The sequence below is a fragment of the Anguilla rostrata genome, chromosome 10, assembly GCF_018555375.3.
Source record: "Anguilla rostrata isolate EN2019 chromosome 10, ASM1855537v3, whole genome shotgun sequence".
NCBI classification, from domain to species: domain Eukaryota; kingdom Metazoa; phylum Chordata; class Actinopteri; order Anguilliformes; family Anguillidae; genus Anguilla; species Anguilla rostrata.
This window is the reverse complement of record NC_057942.1, coordinates 5,927,667-5,951,751: the sequence shown is the minus strand read 5'-3', so window position 1 is coordinate 5,951,751 and position 24,085 is coordinate 5,927,667. Positions and strand designations below refer to the sequence as shown.

The 24,085-nt window shown below is 44.9% G+C and overlaps 1 protein-coding gene across 1 annotated transcript in view; it reads right to left on the bottom strand.

Annotated features, from left to right (window-relative positions):
• Window positions 1–24,085, bottom strand: part of srrm4 (serine/arginine repetitive matrix 4) — a 62,026-nt gene that overhangs the window by 20,607 nt on the left and 17,334 nt on the right. Inside the window, exon 2 of the mRNA XM_064353677.1 lies at window positions 2,491–2,631. Coding sequence (XP_064209747.1) covers window positions 2,491–2,631 — 141 coding nt within the window. The remainder of the gene's footprint in view (window positions 1–2,490; window positions 2,632–24,085) is intronic.

The window sequence follows — 24,085 nt, the reverse complement described above, 5'->3', positions numbered from 1 at the left end:
GTGGTATTAAAAATATAATTGTAAGGGCAACCCAGTATTGAACCTATACCATTTATAAAAAATAAAAAAACACACAGGAAATGGGTTTAGTGAAGGCTCAGTACAGTAATTAGTCAATATCGGATTTGTCCTTTTCCGGAGCGTATTTAAGAATGCGCACACTCTGCTGTTTGTGACGTTGCTTTAAGTAGGCTCGGGCGTAACAGATCGCTGGCTGCAGGTGCAAGCCTGGATGCTTTTAGAGCGAGCCCAGCCACAGCCCTCTTACAGGAACCTCTAACGTTGCGCGCGCGGGCAATATCAAGACACCTGTGCACGCTGCGAAAGGTAAGCAGGTGCTACAGGTTTGCTGTTTTGTGTCTTAAAGGAACCACATGCTGTCAACACACCCCCCCCCCACCCCCCCAAAAAAAAACCCTTCTTCTGTCAGCATCTGTGAGCATCAGTTCTTGAGCCATAATGGCGGTGCGTCAGGACTGCTTTCCAGCGCTGTCCTGTCCTTCCCCATTCAGCTCTCTGACCTTGAGGGCAGCGCGCCGGCGAACACGCATCTAATGGCGGCCATTACTTCTGCTGTCAGCGGCTGATGTGTGGAGGAGAGGGAGCTATTTCCCACGATGCCTTTGGCTCGGAGCTCTGCCTTCAAACAACACAGGCAGCTGCAGACCGGCCCTTATACGAGCTGAAATATAGTGTAATATATTGCAATAAAATATATTGTCAAGATCAGAATAAGATATTGCAACACTCAACAATATATAGGCACATTATTCCCATTTTTAAAAAAAAAATACATTTCTGTGAAATATACGAACATCCTTTCAATATTTTATGTTTGCGTTTCATATGCTGAAGAGAAAACCTGAGGCAACTGAGGTACTGAGACAGCTGCAGTACAGGCCTGGCAGAGCATCACCATGTTCAGCATCTGGTGTCTGATCTCTATGGGTCACAGACTTCAAGCAGTCATTGCAGTAGCGTATGCAAAGCCGTTTTATCATCCAACAGATATCAACGCGATTGCATCACATTAAATGTAGTGATGTGATTATGGAACTGGCTTCGGGAGAGATTATGCTATTGCATTCTTAACTGATCATAAGCTAGATATCTGAATTAAATACCCAACTTGAATGGCCATATATTATAAATATATTTTACTGATGTATACACATATACATTTAGCAAAATATAATGATAATACATTTCACAGCAATCGATTTTTAAAAAATATGTATCTTGGTGTATCTGAATACAATATGGAATTTCTGCAGAAAAGCTGTCCATAGCAGGCTGCTGATTGGCTGGGCTCAGATTCAGGTCCCGTGATTTGGCCTGAACGCCGGTGACATGACCGCGGTCTGGAGCTTCGCTCTTCGACGCGCGCGCATGCTGTGCGCAGGCTGTTCCTGCTTGTCCAAATGCGCCCAAAAGGTGGGAGAGCGTGTTAAACTGTGACCGTTACCATGCGCGGGTCAGGCGTGTCTAATTTGTTCTGCCCCGTTAATATCACTGGAGGGCACTGTCGGAAAAAATGGGGAAATAATATATCGGAATTACGTTACGTGGGGCGATTCGGCATTCTATCGCCCTTGAAAGAGGTTAAGAACATAACTGTTTTCGGGGGCGAAAGAAAGAGGAAGCACCCGCACATAAAAAGAAATAAATAAATCATTCACACATTTTTCCAGCAAGTAGTCGAGCCAGTTAGCATTGAAGTGCAGTGTGTTGGAGGCTTGTTCGGTCTTATTTTAAATGGCAGCAGGAGGTCTCAGCTCCACCACCGCACACGCACACTTTGAAGGAATCGGGAGCAATTATGCACTTTCAAATCTGGCTGAACGGATTTCCACGGAAGACTACAGAAGGGGTCCGTGAAATAAAACGGTCGGCTCGAAGCTCCCCTCATCTGCGTGTTTACGCAGTGCTGGGGTCCGATAAGAGTTCACACACACCCCCTTTTTCATTCAGTTGTACAAGGTATTATTTTTTTTTATTAATCCCACTGCGACTAATGCTTCAGAGTTAGTTCTAATAGCGCTCTTTTCATCCCGAGATGGCGCCTGTGAATCCAGCTGAGGATAATCCCCGTCCTAAAGGGGAAAAATGGTGTTTTGTAGTCGGTGGACATGCAGATCCTTGGACACAAATCAGAAAAGTGGAAGGGAGGGGGAGAAAGCATCGACTGACTGATCAACGTGAAACTTCCGTTTTAGGCCCTTTTTACGGTGTGAGATCAGAAATGGATTAGAATGTTTAGAATGTCTCATCCGAACATTCTAATGCTGATGTAACAATCACTACTGGTAACCGAAAGCAACAAAGTTCTAGAACAGTGACTTAGAATAAAAAGAACATTCCAAAACCTGCTGTTCATAGGATTAAAACTTGGTTCAGGGAAGGGCAGGTGCTGGAAGTCAGCCTCATTGGCGATTGGTGTGCGGCGGCTGAAGGGGGGGGGGGCAAGGGGGGAGGGAGGGCGGGGCTTACCTGCGCATTCGCCGGCGGCTGCCACGTTTGCGTTCCCTGGCTTTGATGCGTCTGCTCCTCTCCGCGGTGACCGGCGTCACCTCTGCCGGCTCGGCTTGGCTTTGATCAGCTTTGAGCGGCTGGCAGGCCGGAGCCTCGGCGCTGGAAGGAGATGAAGGAGCCATTTAGAGGCCTGTCCCCACACAGATAGACCCTCGCAATGGCCGTCATCCATTTGCAGATGAAAGAGATCGCGTTCAAACACAGATACTTCTGCTGTTTTTGAATCTAGTACAGAGAAGCATTGGAGCAATTTGCCAACATAGTATGTATCCTTTATTTATCCATATGTGCAGATAAATCATTACTAGATGTCTCCCCTAAGCTTAATGTATTACCAGACATAATTTTAGAAGATAATTAATGAAGATCACCACTCTTCCACGGTGAGGTGCCTTTCTCTGGCTTCACCAGGGGCAAAGGGTTGGGGTGGGACTTTGAGTATCTACTCAACACTTATTCCACTTTCCATGGATATGACTTTATACTGTACAGAAATTCAGCCATTCGGAAGCATTAAAAAATATATATTTTATGTTCCAAAGCCTATACTGACACCACCATAGGTTTACTAATGGACCTGAGCTTATGACAAGTGATTTTGAATCATCAGCATTTGATTGCCATTCTTCTTTTTTTTCCACAGATGGAGACAAAGTTGGACTTGCTGGGTCCAAAACTCAAACAAAACCCAGACAGCTCAAAAACAAGGCCAAGCGTGGAAGGACAGGACCAATTTGAAGGCCTAATTAAATCCACATTGTGTGACTTATGTTTACTGCAGAAGTACCAAATTCCAAATTTAGCTTTATTCTGTTTCAATACATTACGAATCAAATCTTTTTACAATTCTCTTGTGACCGTCAAAACGCGTGCTCCGATTTGCCATTGAGCGTTTTGCAATGACATCAGATGTATCATACATGGTGATTTTACAATGAAAAAACTATGAAAACTTACAAGGAAAACGTTGAAACTGTTGATCTCTCTCACTTTCAAGATAAATTCACACGATACAGGACACACATACAGGACACAGAGGAACACTGATTTGCCCTGCTGAATAGTTGGATTGACAGAGGACAAGAACCTGCGCACGTCTAGATGACAGCTTCAGAAAAATGTATATAAGATAATGACAAGTAACAGACCATTTTTATTCTATTTATCCTTAATTCTCCCAGGACATCCCACTGAGAAAAGTGGATTTAAAAGCGTGAATGCCAGTGAACGTGTGCTTTTTTGTAAAGCATATGGGTGAGATTTGTCATTTCTTTGTCACCGTGTGCGATTTGCCACAATCATTGAAATAGCTCTCTTGTCAAGCAGGGTAAAATGTGACACAGTCAGTTCATCTCATCATCATCTCCTGCCAAAAATAAAAACGCTTTGCTGAAATCTTTGGGATGAATTTCTCAGTTCATATTTTTGACTAATTAAAAACATGCAACTGAAGGTGTAAACAATAATGAAGACTTAAAATAACATTTATAATAACAGCTATGAAGTGAAGTGATATCTTGTCTTTTAAAGGCAATGCAAGGTTATAAGTAACCTGTTAAAAAATAATGACACAGTATCTTTAATTGCAACTTCTTTTGCGGGAACACAAACAGAGAGCTAATCAAGAAACTGCTTGACAAATTCCTCTCAGCAGGTCTCCTTGACAAATTTTGTGAGAAGCAAGATCGAGGACATGTTGTAAATACAAAGACACAAAATCTTCACCCCTGAATTGTTTTCTTTTAGGTCACCAAAATTATAAAGAAAATTCAGATTCTTTTTCGTATGGCAACGATACCTATCTGCAAATTTGAATCACCAATAATGAATCTCAAATATATTAATTAAATCATAATAATAAGGAGAAGTCTTCCCATGTGTTTGTACAGACATTCAGGCTTTCCCACGACAAATTTAACAAAAAGGCAAGCAGTGACCAAGGTTAGGTAATGGCAGCAAGTGAAGGTGCTCTGTGGTGTTATACGATGATAACTACAGTATGGTCAGGTTTTCAAGATGATTTTATTGCAAGTTGTGCAATAAAATCTGGCCAGAATGGAACCACACTTCAAAAGAGCAGTTATTTCTGTCTCAACATGGTGTGAGAAAACATTTGATAAGTCAGCATGGAGACAAGCAGTCAAAATGCAATAGTTCAGGGAAGGGCAGGTGCTGGTCAAAAGCAGTCAAATGCAATAGTTTGCGGAAAATGAAAAAAAAACAGAAGACATTGCAAACAGAAACAAGCCAAACCTGTACATTGTTAAAATACATTTAACGAAACAAACTAGCAAACTCATGTTTCCAACAACTACTTGGGGACCCCAAGACAACATTTGTGCACCACTGGTCTAAACCAAGATCAGTATGCTGACTTAGGCCAAGACCACAAGACCAAGTTTTGTTTCCCATACCATGACCACAACCAAGAGATGATGTTTTCATATTTGCCTTGTCCTTGCTTTCCTGATCATTTCAATGCTTTTGGCTGGTATGATCTCTCCACTCATTTGAGTCATCCCACCTAACTGTGTGTGTATATACTGAAGGTTAATACTAGAATAAGTTTAACAAGAAGGAGATTGATACTGACAATTAAACAAATTTCTGGGCTGTAGCGCAGTTCTTGCAGGCCATTAAAATGGAACTGGTGGTTTTCTTATTTGCTTAAAATATAAATGATGTCCAGGGGGCAAATCTGAAAACAGCTCTCCAGTCTCATTCTTAAATGAGAGACGCAACAAGTGCTTACACTCACCATAGCAACCAGCCCCTAAGGATGTTCATAATACTCACGTAGACAGTGTCTCTCTCAAAATTATAGCCTCTCAACCTCTGTCACTTATAAACCCCTCCAACCCCCATCCCTTATCAAACCCCCAGCCCAAATCCCCTGCTGGTCGCCCCCACACCCCCCCCCCCTCCACCTGGCCCCCTAACTGTCAAACGTTCCTTTTGCATGCTGCTGTTGTTGCGAGCAGGAAGACTCATCAGGGAGATTTTTTTCCACAAATCGCGGAACAGGAGTTACACTGGCCTACGGCCGGGATTGACATATTTACACATCCCCATGGTAACACCTGCAGACTGAATACTTATTATTTATTTGTCATAAATAATTACGGTATATGCCCTGACCAACCTACGCTTGACAAAAAACTGACTTGTTGCTGAAGTCCTCCCGGGCTGTTTGAATGAGTCAGTTTAACGATTACCTATGCACCAACAAATCAAAAGAGTTTTTTCCCCCAGTTAATTCTCCAATAGGAATTTTTAATTAACCGAAAATCTGATATTTTTTAGGCTACAGGCAGCGGTAGAATATATGCTAATTAACTTATTGACACTCAGCCCCAGTAGAGGCAAACTGAAAGGTCATAGGTTAATCATGATGCTGCCTTTTTGACGGGCCGCTGGAATAGGAGGACTGAACAAACATTCATACATAAATTAATAAATGAGCGAATGAATAAATAAGTCAATAAATACATAAATAAATAAATTAACACGAAACTACGTGCGCGGACCTTGACACCGGCTTGTTAATCCTCGTTTCAGTCATCTGCGACTCCGACATAATTACCGATATTCCTCCTTTCAAGTGTCCCCGGCTGATTATCAAGAGAAGCTAATCAGCTCGGGAGATTAGGGGCTGATTGCTTCCTCTTCCTCTCTGAAGCTGAATTCCGGCATTTTCTCTCCCGCCTTTTTGAAAAACACTGGGCGTGGAACGGCGTACTGGTAATTAAAAATCGTGGGGTGTGCGTGCGCTCCGACACGGATTCGAACTCACTCGAGGTGCAACATGAACTCGCCACTAAATCTCTGATTAAGATGCCTGAGGACGCCGATAATAATTTTGAATAGGCGTATCATTTACATACAATTACTTTATTTTTTTAATAATAGCAATTTAACAACCTATTCTGGTTAATCGCCATCACTAAGTTACACGGGACATAAATGTATATAATTTGTATCTTGGAAGAAGTATGTTTATATACAATTCCTATGTCCAATTAAGAAGGACATTATTTGCAATCAGTGGGTTGAATTCACATTGCATTAGCTTATTTACTGGTTTGCACTTTTCTTGTCTATAGCTAAGACAACTGATTTTGGGAGATCACTAAAATAAACCTTATTTATGAGCATGTGCTACCAATCTGAAGCATATTTTCAGAACTCCTGTTTTAATTATACTGAAGCACCCTCACAAGAAAACAATCGGGTACCACAGTGAAAAACAAACCCGAACCCAGGAAGAATAAAAAAAGTTATTTGATTCTCCCTAATCAAAGATTTCTTGCGGTAGGCACACACACACACACACACACACACACACAAAAGTCTTCATTGAGTGGCTCCATGGCTCATTGTGACTGACTGTCAGTCTGAAAGCTTTGTTGATGAGAGTTCTAAATGAAATCGATTTCTCCATCAGAGATGCACTTTCCCTGGATCAGACTGGGAATTTATGGGGGAACTTTCAGGGCAATAAGCACCTTGATTTATCGCAGGCATTCTATATCTGCTGGAAGGCCTGGAACTTTTCGGGCGGGTGAAATCCTCCTGTAATTGTAATCCATAACTCCAGACATCAGAAAATGGGTAGTGGGTATGAAATGGCCGTCTCTCCTCTCTCGGAGAACACAGTCACAAAACCTCTCAGCACACAAACGAAGAAAAAAAAGGAGAGGATTACACACAATTATTTCTCACCAGGAGAGTCATTTCGGGGTGAGAATAAAAATCTGATATTTTGGACACTTTTCTTTGAGATACTGGTGGGGGAAAACTATATTAATACCTAAAAGGGAATATTTTCTTAGTGGGTATGGGTTGATTATTTATCTCCTAAACAATGTGATCTAGTTCAATTGGGGAAGTCATTACAGGGTAATGAGGTAGCACAATCCAGCAATCACAAAATAGCAAACATAATTTTATTTGTTATCTTGTTTACCATTTTTTATCAAGTCAAAATGGGCTCTGTCTATAAAAGTATTCATTGCCAAAATCGTGATATGTTGCTTCCATTTCCTTCAGCCCCACTATCTTAAGCTGCACTATCTTTACTGAAAAGAGTTTTAGCTGGATTTTCTTTTTACCAAACAGAAACTATGATTGATCCTAAGCACTGCAGGTTTGCTATAGTGATAATACAAATGGGCCCAGAATTGCTACATAGTTCACAGACGACAGGCTTGGCTTGATTATTTGGATATATATATATATATATATATATATATATATATATGTGTGTGTGTGTGTGTGTGTGTGTGTATGTATCATATCTAATAAAAGCAGATATTTGTTCAGTCAGATTTGTCATTTCCCTTTTTGTTGTGTTTCTGTTATTAAATATACTACATGATTCTGTGTGTGTGTGTGTGTGTGTGTGTGTGAGAGAGAGAGAGAGAGAGAGAGAGATATGCTAATAATGTGGTTTGAACTTTGATCATCTACATTGCCACCTCTGCTCTTACACTTCTGCATAGACCTTTTGATCCAGAATTTGTGGAACAAGGAATAGTAGAAAGTAGTAGAGAGGTGTTCTGCATTAATGTACCTCCCAGTAATTCCTGGATGAGACAGGACGTTGCTTCAGTGGAAGTAAGAAAAGATGTAAAAAGTATATTCAGATCTAGATAAATTAAGGAGCTATGATTTGAGTCCTTCTACAGTTAAACAACCAAAGTGTGAATAATCCATATGTGGGATAGGAAAGGCACTAAAATGCTTGTAAATGCTTCTTGAATTTCTTACAGACATGGTTCGAGCCAAACTGAACTGGAACCTGTTGATTGTTCAAAATCTGTAGGTCACAGTTGCCGTCCAAAGATATTGTGTCATTCAATATCAATAATGTATATTATTTGTTCATTCAGTGAGCATTTCTGATGGTGATGAATGATGATGATGACGATGATGATGATGATGCTCAAGATGATGACAAGCTGCACTAAAAAAAAGGAGACAACATTGTAATGATTGTACAAAGGCTTGTGGAATAAAAGCCATCTGTACACAAAATGCACAGGCGTCAAAAAGACAGAAGGTAGGAGGCGTGATCACCTTGGGGAGTTTTATTTCCAGCGAAACGAGGTGGGGGGGGGGGGGGGGCTCATAAGCCGAAACTCCGACGACAGTTACAACGGGGGCTTGGCAAAATTAAACGCATTCCTTTGTTTTGTTTTCTTCCTTTGGCTTCCTCTAAACGCGAACATAATTGCCTCTCCTATATTAGATTTCTCTCTCTCCCGTCTGCAGATTTGTGAGTGAAGTGTTTGCCCAATATGTACGGGTGTGGGGGGGGAGGGGGAGGGTAAAAAAAAGAGAAACCCCGAGCTTTGCAATTCATTTGAGGATGCGTCTGGGGACGCAAAGACAGCGGGAAGAACACTGAAGGCCTCCGTAGAGACACAACAAAGACGGCGATGGTGAAGCAGCCTCACAGCTCCAACCTTCGCCAACAGGAACCCCGCTGGTGGAGGACGCGCTCGTAAACGCGCAGCTTATGATACCCTCCCTCCCAAAGGGCCTTCCTTTGTTTAAACTCGGCTCCTGCCCGACTCGTGAGGCGCGGATAAACTGAGGGTGGCGGAAATTCGGCGAAATTAGGCGGGATGGGGAACGAGGGATCATCGAAAAATCTGGTGCCAGAGCGTCCTCCTTCCCTCCCTCCCTCCCTTCAGGAGTTTGTGAGACGCCAGTGGGTGAGCGGTTCCTCTGAGACCCCGGTGATGTATTTTAAGCCAAATGAGCATCGATTTCCAGTCATACAGCAAAAACCTGACTTGGAGAAATTGGAGAGCCGCCGCAAATTTAAGGGTCGGAGAGAGATATCGAATATCTTTCAGCGCTACACAGGACGCACACGGGAAACAAACAGCAAGCCTCGGCTGTGGCAGGGAAAAACAAACACGCTAACGCAGTGGACTGCTCCAAATCTTTTTTTTAAAGAGAGTATGAAATACACGTTCGCTAGCTTAAACGAGGCCAGTTCGATCCACAACACATCGGCAAAAAACACTCACTCGCAAAAGAGCGTTACCTGTTTTTGCGGATAAACGCGATGGATGTATGAACTTGGACTCATCCTCCACGTCCCCGCTGCGTGCCATCTTAAAGGATTGAGGTTTCTGTGCCCTCTGCCAAGCGGCGGAAACTAATTGCGGTTGCTATGCCAGCCATATGCGATTCCGGTAGTTATACCCCTCTTTTCAGAACTGACTGAGCACCGTGCCTAATACGGCTAATCGGCGGTAAGCAGCCAGGCACAGAGATGTAAACATCAATACAGTCGGCGCTCCAAATAGCGTGTCATAAAAAGGCCGACATTCAATCAATGAATTCAATGGCGCATTCGAAGCAAATCAATTTTTTTAGCATAATTCACCACGAGGCCGTGCGGGTAAAAATGACACATTTTCTGCTACAGAAAAGGCTGGGGAGTGACTAATGGCTGTTTTTGTTGTTGGCGAGCACTGCCACAACACACTCCGTTTTTGTGTCTACTGATATTTCCCCGGTTTTGTCAAGGTTTGCGGCGTGTAGCACATCTGACGTTCTTTTCCCAACCGATTCGTTTTGCTCCTCATTTCCGAACTGCGCACACGTCCTCAAGCGTGTGCACGACGTCCAATCGCGGCCGTGATTGCGGCTCTGCGGCAACCACGGAAAACGAGCAGAACAACAACACACCGACGCTATTCTAATCCTAAATGACACGTTAGGATGCTGTTCACTCACCCAATAACCACCGGGCCATTTGGAATGTCATCGCGGCCATTTTACAATTGAAGCGGTTTTCTTGTCCGGACGTGTCCGGCAAGCTAACGCAGCTCGTGGGCCCGCACCTCCGAAAGCACCGACGACGGCACTACGGAATAAGTGGAGCGAGCAGGAAGGAAGTTCATTGCGATTCGGTTATCATCTCTGGCAAACCCGTGTTCCGCATTTGCATACGTTTCACGGCCTAATGCTGAACAACCGAGCGCCTCTCTGAGAGTGTGAAATCCCAAAGCAATGGCAAAGACCAGCACGAGTGTTTCAAACAACACAGAGTGGAAAGAAGGATGGGGAATATTAAAAAAAAAACAACAATATCATAAATTTTGAATAAGCAAAGCTTGGGCATTGTAGTTGTGCACATTGTTGACTTCAGCTAGATGTATTTAGAAGCACATTCAGAAGGAAAATGTTTTAACTTTGACTATCTTGTTTTCTTAATGTATGCTACATAAAGGCTTTTATCTGCATTTGTTCAATGGACTTAGTGGACTGTCCTGGTTTGGTTACACTGTTGTAAGTCGCTCTGGATAAGAGCGTCAGCTAAATGCCTATAATGTAATGTAATGTAATGTAATGTAAACACGTCTTCTCTTTTTTAAGCAGTGTTTATAGGACATGTGAAGCAGACATATTTATACATATTAAACAGGATTTTCGTGTTGATACCTCCACACTTTTTATGCATGTCCAATTGAAATCAGTCGCTAAATCTTAGTGCAGCTGAACAACGCTTATATTATTAAGTACCACACTGAATTGCCTACCTCACGCAAACTGTAATAAGATCATAATGAAATGCATGATTTTAACAAGCTACATCGCACAGTACACGTAGGAAAGTGGCATATAAGGAAAGTGGGGAGTCATTTCGACGCTCAGCAGAAAGTCACATGATTAGAGAATAGTCACGACACCCCCCCCAAGCCTTGAAGCTGATTCCTCATAAACACGTCCTCCCATCCCAAAACGATGGGTGACAAAACAGAGGAGACCCGAATTACCCCCCGTCCCCCTAGTCCCCAGTACTTGTGGATCGCAAAGAAGGAAAAAGGAGAGAAAAGCGCATTTTCCTTCCCTGCAATCAGCGGTGATTTAAGAGTCCCCCTCGGCCCCTTCGCAGTTCAGAGGGGCTAATAAGCGCCCCTGCCTTCCCCCGGTCCACACCATCCCGAAAAAAAAGGGATAATAATCATAAAAGTGATATTAATAACAGTAATTACGCAGAGAGAGAGAGAGAGAGAGAAATGATGAAGCACTCAAATCCCAGGTGCCTTTTGTCTTTTTGGAGGTTATTTGAACACGTTCGGTTCCTCGGGGGTAAAAGGCACTCTTTCTGGAGGTGCAGCCTGTTCATCAGGGAAAGCTGCACATTCGTTGCATGCGATAAGCTTTAAAAGGTAGGACTCCTGTCCTCTAACATCCTGCTCATCCCTGCAAAGACATGGTAACTGAGGCAACGCAACCTGTAAGACACCTTTGTTGGGGAGCATTCTACGGTGGCGCCTAACCGTACCCCACCTCTATTGGGAAATGGAGAAAAAATACACTTCCTTAGGATCAGTTCGTTTCAGCCCAGCTCCACTTCACCTCATGTCACCCCCAGCTCTTTTGACTACTCTGTACCCCCAAGTGATAAAACAGTGCCCCCCCACCACCATCCCCCCATTGGTATTCTCGGTGAGCATCGTCTCCAACGTGCTCCAAGTCATCTGCATCTTTAATGAGAAGCAAACACCGCGCGCTTCGCAATTAGGTCAGGCTCTGATTGGAATTAGCATTGGAGGAGGGTGGCAATCAGGGGAGGCTGTGTGCTAATTAGCTGGGTTCCTCCACCCCTTACCCCCCCCCCCCCCCCTACGGTGCCACCTCCCTGCCAGCCTGCACCCCACCTGAAAAACACACAGGGGGCGGGAGTGTGACAAAGCTCACAGGAAAAAAAAACAAAAAAAAACATTAATTAAAAGTTCCTGTGAGACTTGGGCCAAGTACATATTTCAGTTAACTCTTCAGAAACCAGGAAAACGTCCTGCAGAAAAAAATCAACAATTTTAAAGAACTCAGAACAAAATTTTTATTTCATTTGATGGTCCAGTTTGGTTTTGGTATTACCTGTTTCTCACTGACCTGCAGGAGTTTTCAAATTTGCAGTGTTTTCACATTTTACACGACAGGCATTTAGTAGACGCTCTTATCCAGAGTAACTCATACAGGTCTTGCCCCCCCCCCACATGGTAAATTATGGTGGAGAGCAAACAGCCCAAATTCACAACCCTGTGAGCGTGTGGCTAAGGCCGGATAATAAGGCTAGCGCTACAAGGCTTCTGCTAGTATTTTTCACACCACCAGGGCCACATGCTAGAGCAGCAAGGGGCACTAGCGGCTCACTGTCGGTCTGGAAAGCGTAAAATGGGGTTTGCGTCGATACGTCGTGGGGCGAGGGGGCCCATCGCGTCTTCCCTCCGGATTTTAGGCGACCGGTGAGCCCCCCGTCCGGGCTGGATCGTCAGACCGCGCCCCGTGCGCCGTTTGGCGACGGGGGTCGCTGCCGTCCTCCGTCAGAGCTCCGTCAGAGAACCGACGCCGTCGGAGAGCGGCAGTTTACCGTCTCGCAGGAAACCCCCCAGGAAGGGCCTTCCTCCCTGCCTCGGGCAATCTACCTCACCAGAGCCGAAAAGGAACACGACCTCGTAATTGATTTCAGTGATGCTCCTGCAGGAGCGAATCGCTCCGGCAGATGCAAATACTTTTGGGCAGCTGAGACGAGAAGGGGGGGGGGGGGGCTGGGGCTGAGGGCCCCCCCTCCTCCGCCCCCTCCCCCCCCCAGGCTCAGGATGAAGGGACGGCTGATGATGGGAGAGGACACGGAAGATTTACCGCCAATGCCGACGCATTAGGAGGAATTATAGTCTGCTGCTTTTTTCCTCTTTTTTTTTTCGCCCCGTGCTACAATCAGTCCTGACATTCGACCATGAGCCCAGAGCGCTGCTGGAAATGGGGGAGGGGGGGGGGTGCTCTGGGTACTTTGACCCCCCCAAGATGGGGGATCCAATGGTCTGTTAACTTGTGGTAAATATTGTTAAATAATATGATATAATAATATGATTTTGCCTGGGGCCTGGGAATATCACCCCCCAGCCCTGACAGGAAATAGTGAAATTTGAACCTGGACCTCCCTAAAAATACCACTGAATTAAATTACTTTGAGCCTTGTGTTCAGTTCACGTTTTGGCACCTGGAAAACTATTAGCTCAAATATTATACACCAGGACATTATTTGGATTTTGTATAATGAAGTAATAGATTATTAATATTGTTTTGAACTGACATTCTCAATCATTTTTCATCTTTATCTTATCTTCAAAAAAACCATATAGCCAAAGAGACATTAAGCAAATAAGGGTGTTGGACATCAAACAGAAAAACAAAACAAGCACCAAATTTACACTGGTTTAGTCTCTGGTTATGATATACATATCTCAAAAATGTCATTCCGCCTTTACTAAAAAGTTTAAAACGAGTCAACCTTATCCAAAACCGAATACAAGGGTTTTGGAATCCTAATTCGGTTCAGTTTAGTTCAAACTGTAGATCATTGGATGCAACGAGTGGATTGGTTAAGAGAGAGCAATAAGTCTGCTAAGCATTTCTGATTTCGCTGAGCTATGAGCCCCTATAAAATAGATTATTCGAAGGTGCCAGACGCATTCACACCGTGACCTTCACACCTGCCCAGCTACTGAGACTATGGATAAATTACCCACGTTTCCTTCGAACTGACGGTGCGGAAATTTCAGACTGCTCGCATAGAGGTGGCCCAGTAAAGCGTGAGGGAAGGGGGGCTCTGAGGACAAGTCGGGTTCGACTGCGGCCCGCTGATAAAAACTGGAGGGGCATAATGGCTTGATTAATTTCCTTATCATGCAAAGCAGAGAGAGCGTGATTGCGGCAAAGTACACTCCACGTCCGCCGCGCCGCACATCCATCAAATTAACGCAGCGCCGCTCTCCCACAACCCGCCAGCCAACCAACCAACCAACCGACCAACCAACCAAACCAAACAAAACAAATTGGCTCCGTTCCCCAGACCCACAATCTCGGTCACAGAAATAATTATTAAAAAGGACTCCGCACCTGGTGCAGTTTGAGCTGTTAAAAAAAACAAAAAAACAACAACAAAAAAAAAAAAACGAACGAAAAAAAAAAACAGAGCCCTACTGGTTGCCGGATATGACCGCTGCACAATTTAGTTCATCGCAAGTTCAAGGAAAAATAGATCCGGGATCAATGGGTAGCACTTAGAAGTTATTACCAGTTACCGTGGCGAAAGACAAACCCTATTAACCGTGAATTACTCAAGCTTCTGCACCACTGCATAAATGTCTCTGTCCACAGCCAGCCCTGCCCCGCTCCGCTCGGGCTAGACAAATGAATAAACAGCCGCCATCGAGCTGTCGAGGTGCTGACCGCACTCGAAGTCGGAATTGCTCATTGCTCCGCGAATGCGCGAAGATCCTCGCCCGCTAATCAGAACGCTGGCTCTTCTGAAACGCTCGACGGAAGGCTCAGGCCTTGAACGCGGCCTAAGAGCGAACCCTACTGGATGGAGTGGACTTGGGCGGATTTAATAGGATCAGGAGGCTGTGGAAAACACAGTCCGTCCTCCATCTTTCCCTGCTTCCTCCCAGACACCTACATGAATTCGCAAGACCCCCTTTCTCTCTCCCCCCCCCCCCCCACCAAGCTTCTCTTGAAACCCTGGTTGTAAATATTACAGAGAAAGCAACACTTATGGGCACAAATGAATCATTATGTAATGATACACCTATTCGATGCTGGCATTCAATAACACAAAACAGCCAGTGCTCACAGTCGACGTGCTATCGGGATGCTACACATGGCGGTTTGTTGATGAATTGAACTTTGCCCGTGTCCACGGTAAATCACGGTAGTCGTTACTGCCTATTTATGTTTGAAATGAGAAATAACAGGACAATTCTTTCTCCCTTATTCCCTATGAAAAGCACGGCAAATCGTTTTTTCAGGGCTTCGTGTTTGAGAAAAAAGTGTGAAATAACCTCATTGCAATGTCGCCTCAGCGGTACAGTTTTGCTTTTGTGTTTTTGGACGAAAAAAAAAATCACACGGTACTGAGATTGCGGTACAATCAGCACAATCTGCACGGTAAAAAATGCATTATCCTTGAATCAACACACCGCTTATGGTGCCGAAGCCAATGCATGTGAATTCGTCCATTTGTTTGTGTGCACATAAACAGGTATTAAAAACACTCATTGCAGTACATTCTCAGAGAGGAGGCCCAGAAAAGACACCACTGTCTCTGGCCAGCCACGGCAAACAGGGGGGGGTGGGGGAGGGGGGGGGGGGGATCGGGGGTTGTTAGGATAATTTTGAGGTCCCTGGCAGAGAGGGGCCCTCAAGAAAGATCTGAACATCAGATAAATAACTTTTCAGTCATCAATTATTGAAAGTGACGATAATGGAACATTTAATCAGGAGGTTCTGGAGGGGCAGTTACAGTAATCGTGCTGGGATGGAGGGGCCTGGGGGTGTAATGGGGCCCAAAATCCCTGGTGGCGCCCCTTGTCTGTGACCGGCCTGAACACGAACGTGATCCTATTAATGCCCACTTTGCGGCTGCTCGGCTGGCTATCTGATAACAGACGTACAGTGAAGAGGCCGAGGTCCCCAGACGGCTTTCATTAGCGAGCTTTCTTCCTCGGTTCTCATTCATTCCGGTTTCTTTGTTTCAAACAAATTAACTCTCAAATTATGGGGTTTGTCTGATGTGATGTCATTTGTGGCCCTTGGGGTAGGGGGTTGGAGGGGATGAAGGCTGAAAAGACCTTAACAACACTTCTGACTTACAGAATTACAGTATCACTGCCACAAGTTCTAAAAGTTCACATTAATCCAAACAGTAAACACTATATTAAGTGATTTGTGTACAGTTTAAAATTACCGAATGTAGTAACACAATAACAGGTTCAGCAATAATGCATTTATAAAGACATTTCCAATCATGGCCATATTTACTATTGTTTGTGAGATTAGTGCCACTAAGGTTTGAAAGACAATTATGAGGTATTTGCTAACCAGATGCAGTGAGCCAAGCTCATTAAGAACTATTATTCATTGATGATGTCACCACACACCATTGACCTTGATGATAATGTTGAAACATGGAAGGATTTGTGTTCAAACATCAAGACAAGTGTGCAAGTGTGTGTGTGTGTATGTCTGCAAGTGTGTGTGTGTGTGTGTGTGTGTATGTCTGCAAGTGTGTGTGTGTGTGTGTGTGTGGCTGTGCACGTGTGTATCATAATACCAGCATTGTGCTTATGTGCTTACGTAATGAGGCAACAGTGATATAAAAATATTTGTTTATGTGGCTGATATGTAGGCCACATCCCTGTCCCAGCTGAAGCCAAACTCCCACTGGTCTAAAAAAAGCTGTTAAGCCAGTAATTACTGGTGATTTCAGTCCCGTGCAAATAAAGTATTAAAATCACAGACGTCAGTTTTCTTAATCACTGCAAAAAAAACCAAAAACAAACAAAAAATGTTCTGGTAATGATAATACCTATGCTATTTGTTTCTTTTTTATTAATAACTAAATAAAATAAAATGCATGTGTTAATAGCAATCAAGTGTGCAGCTGAAACAAGTTTTATTTGCTTGATACAGGTGGTAGACTAGTGATAACGTTAAACTATCAACTAATACCTGATCATGTTTGAGCTGCACCGGGGTCGTCGCATTTCCCGGTACCGGGAGTGGCCCGTTCAGCCGTTTAACCGTTAGCAGCAAAATCCGGGGAAGAAAATCAAAAAAAAAAAAATCTAAAAGAACGTTTGGTTTTAAAAAAGAAAAAAAAAGTTAAAAAAAAAGGTTAAATATCAGAATCTGCCCGGTACCTTGGCCTGGTATGGCGCCCCCGTATGGCGCCCCCGTATGGCGGCGCGTAGCTTCCGTGAGACTCAAATTAGCGCCGAACGCCGCCAAAATGGAAGGCTGGGAAAGAGACCCCCCCCCCCACCCCCCGGAACACTGGCTCAGCCGACTCTTTGTTTCTGGAAGCCCTGCGGAGTCGAGCCGCACCAGAGCTTCCGCGATCCTCCTCCTGAGCGGACGCCTCGCCCCTCTCTCCTCAGACACTCTTTAAATTCCGTCACCGCTACAAGCCGCCGCGAACTATAAGCCAATTTATTCAATGTTTTTTGCCAGCTCCAATCAGGGGGGACTGTTCGTAATCGGAGGCCAAAGGGCGGCAACGCGGGCCAGGCGCCGCTCGTTCGCCAGGGGGAGTCGGAGCTCGGCGTCCCGAGGCGAAGGGAACGGGCGTTTCTCTTCCGAAAAAAAAAGGCACCTTCTGGAGCCGATGGTACGGCGGAGAACGGGAAACAGGGATCTGGTGTGATGCCGAAAACAACGGCAACGCTGAATCGTAATGAAGCCTAATTGCTGCTGGCGTCTGACCCCCTGTTTTTATCTGAGTGAATTTGGGGGCGTGCTTAAAACAATTACGGCAGAGAGCCGCAGAGCTACTGCTCTATCGTTCCCCAGGCAAGCCGTCTCCGCTAAATAATACAGCGGGATCTAATTCATACCTCACAGTTACAACAAGTGACAAAATGCATTATCGGATGTGTCAAATATTTACGTTTGAAGTCGAACCCGAAACCAATTACCTACCTTTTCTCGCTCTAATTAGAAGCATTTAATATGCCTTCCTTAGCGCTGTCAAGGCCTAATATGTATGCTAATGGAACGTTGTGAAGGGACTGGGCCCAGTTACAGAAAAAACAGGTCTAATTTTGAGGATGTGGGAAGGGGGAGGGAAAGGGAGGACAGTCAGCCGGGCCTCGGAAGTCTTGTGTGACTGGAGTGCGGCGTTTCGTAGGCAGCCAAATCCAGCTGCCGTTTGGCAGAGGCTTGGCTTTTGACAAGTGTGGGTGGCAGATTTTTGTGCCTAATTTATCTCGCAGTGCCTTGCCTTTCTTTGGATGGGGTGGGGGAAAAATGGCAGTGGGAATTTGATAAGAAATGAACCCTTTTCAGCCGCTCTGTCTGCTCAGTTTTAGCGGGAAAACGGGACCGCTGGGGACTTCCATTTTGATGGCCACCTCTTGTCTCCTTTAGCGGCTAAACATAACTTAAAGGGGGCTGGAGTCCGAATGGAAATAGAAAATACTGTCAATATATTGATATTAAATGTATTAACCCTGATCAGAAAATATATTGCAACACTTCTGCAATATATGGTCAAATATGCAAAATATTTCAGCTTTTCCAAAATTAGCTGCTGTGAAATGTGCGTATCATTGCATTTTTTCAAAAAGAGATTCCTCCATCAAAATTTGTGATGAAAGCACAGCTGGCCAACGGAGAGGCTTTGCTAGTGGCCCAGCTAACCCAAAATGTTCTCACAACGTTGTTGGAATGTTTTGTCTGTGTTATAACATTGCCGGTGAATGGCAGCAACATTGCGAGAACGTTTTGTGTTTGCTGGGAGGAAGTTTCCCTGATTGGCTGGCTGATGGAACCTCAGGCATCACTGTCGGGACAGTTCAGCAGTTTGGAGAGATTTCAAAGTGGCCCTCTGAGTCACAGCTGTTTTTTGGGGGGGTTTTTTTGCCATTGGTGTATGGATCTGTCTCTGGGAGCTCTACCACAGAGAAGCTTGGCTGAGAGAGCCAGAATGCTAAGTGGAGCCATGTTGGGTTGCAATCAAAAACCGTTATTACAGACATACCCATGAACTGCCTATTTAATTAATTGCCTGTTTAAAAAAAAAAACATATGATGATTTTTAACGCCTCTCATCTGAGGCCTGCAAACAGTGCTAGTTGAACAGTCCAAGTTGAGGCTCGCGCTGGCTGCTCGGAGCGGGGAAGGCGATGTGAATTTATGCCATCCCTTCTTTTTGTGAGAAGGAGATAAAGAGACAGAGCCTTCGAGTCTGTAAAGGGAAAGCATGAATCAGACCATCTGGGTTGCAATTCCTCTGTCAGAGCAGGTTGAGAACAAAGAGCTGGAGCCAGCTGCCAAGAAAACTTCCCACCAGATATCTGCAGATGGGACTTACGTGTAGTACAAAACAAGGCCGTTATGACTTAATTATATATTCATGCTGATTTCGGGAAAAACACGTCTTTCCAGAGATTCTTCTGACTCGAACGGCGGCGTGAACCTCAATACGATTCGCAGACCCTCCGGCCAAAAGCGAGGCGATATCGATTCCGCGCTTCTTTATTTCTTTTCTCTCGAGTTTGAAAACAATGGAGGATCGGAACGGGAGAAAGACGCTAGGTGTCGGCTCGGCCTGTGCGCTCGCCCGCTTATGCAAGGATGACGGAGGAGACGACGGCGACGGCAATTATCGGCTGGAAACAGTTTCTCATTAACGCCCTGCGTAAGAGGGACGGTATTAGTGGACGCAAATTGTCGAGCGTGGAAAAGGAACAGAGGGGGAAGAAGTTGGACGTGGCCGTTGATAGTTGATATACGACCGTGCCTCACAATAAACAAAGCTGCTAATGACTATAAACTCCAGGGATCGCACGCAGTGCATCCATGCGAAGCTAAGCTGCTTTACACTGCCTCGAAAGAGGGGACCATAAATTATAATGGGTTTCGGTCTGGAAGCTGAATTCTGCACTGTGTAGGAGAACGGTAGGGGTTTACAATGACGGCAGCTACTTTGTGCTAGCTAGCTAGCTCCTCCTCCTGAATACCGCTATAGTGCATCCGTGGTGCGGCACATTCATGGAGAGTACAAAGGTGTGTGTGTGTGTGTGTGTGTTAGAGAGAGAGAGAGGGACAGACACAGACAGACGGACATAGAGAGAGAAAGGGAGAGAGAAATAGACAGACAGACAGAAAGAGAGAGAGAGAGAGAGAGAGAGAGGGGCTCAACTTAGTCACGGTTAAAACAGGAAGCTCCACTAGCCGAGCGCACGTGAATCTTCGACTCCTACGGGAGGAGACAAGTCAGAGTTGTTTGCCCCCTCCCCCTCTCCCTCCTCCCCCTCCCCTGCATCCATCTGGCCCCGCAGCGAGGTTCCTCTACCCCGGCAACAGAGGACCCGGTTTCCAGGGCCCGGGCAGATGGTGGGCTTGATAAACAATGCCCTCTCGCAGGAAGTGATGCGGCCCCCACCTGACGGGCCAGCAGGTGCTGGATAGCCACACCGTAAGCCCCCCCCATCCCCTGTGCCCGTCCCTCGCCCCCAGCACCTCATCTCTGCCATCAGCCTTCTGCTCTCCGCACTTTCCAGTTTCCAAATAGTTAAATAATAAAATAGGGAAAGGATGTAAGTTGTCACTTGTCACTTCCTGGATGGAGCCCAGAGAGGAGTTCCTTCACCAATCAACCGAGCACAATGGTGACAACAAATGCCAATTGGTGAATACCTTCTGGCTACACTCCTTTCAGCAATAAAGGGCTTCTGGAAGTATTGCCACCAATCACTGTCAGGGTTGTTCTATTTATTCTCACCAATAAATTCTGTGACTGGTGGAGCTCCTCTCTGGTTCTGTGTGAAAAATGATGACACCAATATCTCCCTATTTTGTTATCCCTGTTTCCATGGAGAGAGCCTGGTGCATGCTGGGAAATGGATTAACTGGCGTGAAATGACAGGTGTTGGTTGAATATCAATCTGCAGAGATGTACAAGATCACTTGATACCTGGTAGATGCACTTTTGATGTACTGTATGAGCATTGCATTTGTCTTGATCTGCTAATCACTGGTTCTCTCAAGTATTATTTCTGTGGGTCTTCTGGTACATTCTGGGAAATACACTGAAGGGGCACCAGGTGTAGCATACATGTTATTCCAAAGAAACCTGTAGTATTCCTTGATATTTTGTAAATGCACACATGTTATTGCATGTATTAATGTAGCATTTCATCTACTGTGCTAAATATTGATTTATGCAATTTATAAGTTTATGTTTGTGCAATTAGGTCTGTGAGTCTCCTAATGTACGCTGGGAAATACCGTTATTGGACAGGAGTAGGCTGTCTTTGGCTTAGCCAAAACATTTTAAAAAATTGACACCTGAGAAATCCACTTTAAAAAAAAATCAATGTAAGACTTGCACGATTGCTAAATTTGCTGATTTGGTGTGTACTCGCTGGAAACATCACAGAGTTGATGGGACTGAGGATTGCTATAGGTGGATTTATACTGGATCCATTCAGTAAATCCCAGTAGATGGCATTGAACATCCAGGCTAATATCTTTACTGGAATGAGACACAACAAGTTCTTTGTTGCTTCCTAACTCTTTTTAAAACCGGTAAGTGCATTGTTCATGTTTGACAAACTACTGGGAGCTAATAAAATGCTTGAAAAGCAGTGTGGGTCTCCTGGATACATCCCTGACAACAGTCCTGGACCAGTGGTGGCGCAGACAACCATCCTGTTCAGTTTGAAAATGCTACGGTTCAAAATGCGGATCACATTTCAACCTTTGGCTCAGAAGACCAGAAGCAGTGAGCTTCAGAACTGTCATGGACCATCCTAATGAAGGTTACAGCCCAAATGTATATATATATATATAGTCTTTTTTTCTCAACTAAACCCGAGTAGGTATGACAGGAAGCATGCGGTAATTGACACACCGAGTTGAGAAATAAACAGCTCTGATGTCACTTCCTGCTCGGCTCACCCTTCTCTCACCCTCCCAGTGCTCTGACAGGGCTTTGCTATGCAAACCAGCCTGCTGAATTATTCACAAAGCAAACGTACAACCACACCAGACACTTCAGAGGATACAGTTCATAGAAAAATGAAATTAATGCATGTGAATTAAAATGATTAATTATATGTACTGACACACACACACACACACACACACATACATATAGCATTGCAGCGTATTGAGGACTTTTCATGCAACCAGACCTCGGTAAACATTCTAGACAAGCATCTAGAAAGAGGGAAAAACGGACATGCCTGTTTATTTTTCCCGTTATGATTTCTTGGTAAAATCTCAAAATTTCCATCTTCTGCGGCAGCCCTGTGCAATATAATTTCAGCTTCCACACAACAGTCCGTGGCTAATGTGACTACCACAATGATGCCTAGCATGAGTGTCTCCATCTATCTCACATAATAATAGATTCTAGCCTTTCGTGCACCTGTGTTCTTTGTTTGAATGGATCTTGTTGTCGCATATTGTGATATTATTCTAATAATGGAACCTTGGATAATTTATTTGTGTACATTGCAAAAAATCTGATTCTGTTAGCTATTCTTGAGTTTCAACTCAATATAACTGAAATATGATTTGCCCTTTACCTGAAACAGTAAATTAAAGTTGCTGATGTTGTTATTTTTCACATTTTAAAATGAAAAAAAGATATAGTTGCCAAGGGCCTGTGGAAGCCTGATCGTGATAAACAACTTCAGTAAACAAAGTGAACTTTTTTGGTCATACTTTTTCCTCAAAAGCAGAACATCTTCTCAGTTACAGGAAAACCGTTACATGCAGGAGAGACACAACTCCCCTCCCACTCCCACCCCATCATGGGACACGCCACTCTCCTCCCCACATCGAGCTGCTTTCGGGAGCACCTGGCCCGCGCAGGTGAACGCTTCGCAGGTGTTCCTCTGCCGCCCCCAGGGTGCATCCTGCTAATCTGGACCTACAGGTATCCGCTTGCCTCTCGCCACCTGTTTGGTTCGGGGGGGCGGGGGTGGGGGGGGGGGGCTGCAGATGGAGGCCCAGTGCTGGAGCCCCCCCTTCCCCCACCAACCGCCATCACGGTACACCGGAGGTGCCGACACAAATCAGTAAAGCACCTGCCGGTCGGGAAACAGAAGTGAGGCGGAAGAGGATGGGGAAAGCGTATCCACGGCTATAGCTGTGGTTGGGCTGAGTGTGGCCAGGGGGATGGCTCCATTATGTGGGCGTGTGTAACATTTGAAAAATGGTTTGTTTTCTACCCAACTAGGATGCAGCCAGGCTACAGCTGGGTAAGACCTGAGCTCCATTGGGGTTTACCCAGTCTGTTTATGTCAAGAAGTCCCTCCACTCATCTAGACATCTAGATTCCTGCTTTTGCTCACTGGGTACTTCACTTTTAGGCACGTTTAGGCAGCGGGTTCCACGGCAAAGCTGGTGAGAAACTGAATCGGAGGGAAGGCAAAAGTCTACAAATTACACATGCGACTCTCAAGTGGAACATTGAAACTTATCAAAGGCTGCTGTGAAAATATAGCGGGAGCGCTGCAATGGGCTTTGGGCCTAGTGCTCCACATTTCTCAGCCATAAAGCATCCTGCCGTCTCCAACTCCTCGGTGATCCGGTATGGATTTTCTTTTTTCTCTTTTTTTAAAGCATTTCCTCTTCTTTAATGTCCAGTCGTTAACCTGCTTGCACAGATAATCGCCGCCCCGGCTGTCTTGTACTCCTTGAAAGATAACACGCCGAGCCGCCCGCGAAGTCACGTGACCTAGATCGACGGCGCCGCCGCCGCCGACAACCAAGATCGTTTCTTTTCCTGCGCGCAGGTGACAATACAAAGTGCGGTGACCTTCCAAAACTGAAAGCCAGGAGAGGGGAAGGCGACGGCTCGGCGACGTCTAATAAATCGCCCCGCGTCCCTCCCCCTCGCCTCCGTTGTTATTTAGTGCCCCATCAGAAGGAAGCCCATTATCTTTTTATGCGAGGGAGGTTTTATTGAAATTGTCGTGGAGCACTATTGTCGGGGAGAACGTTCTTT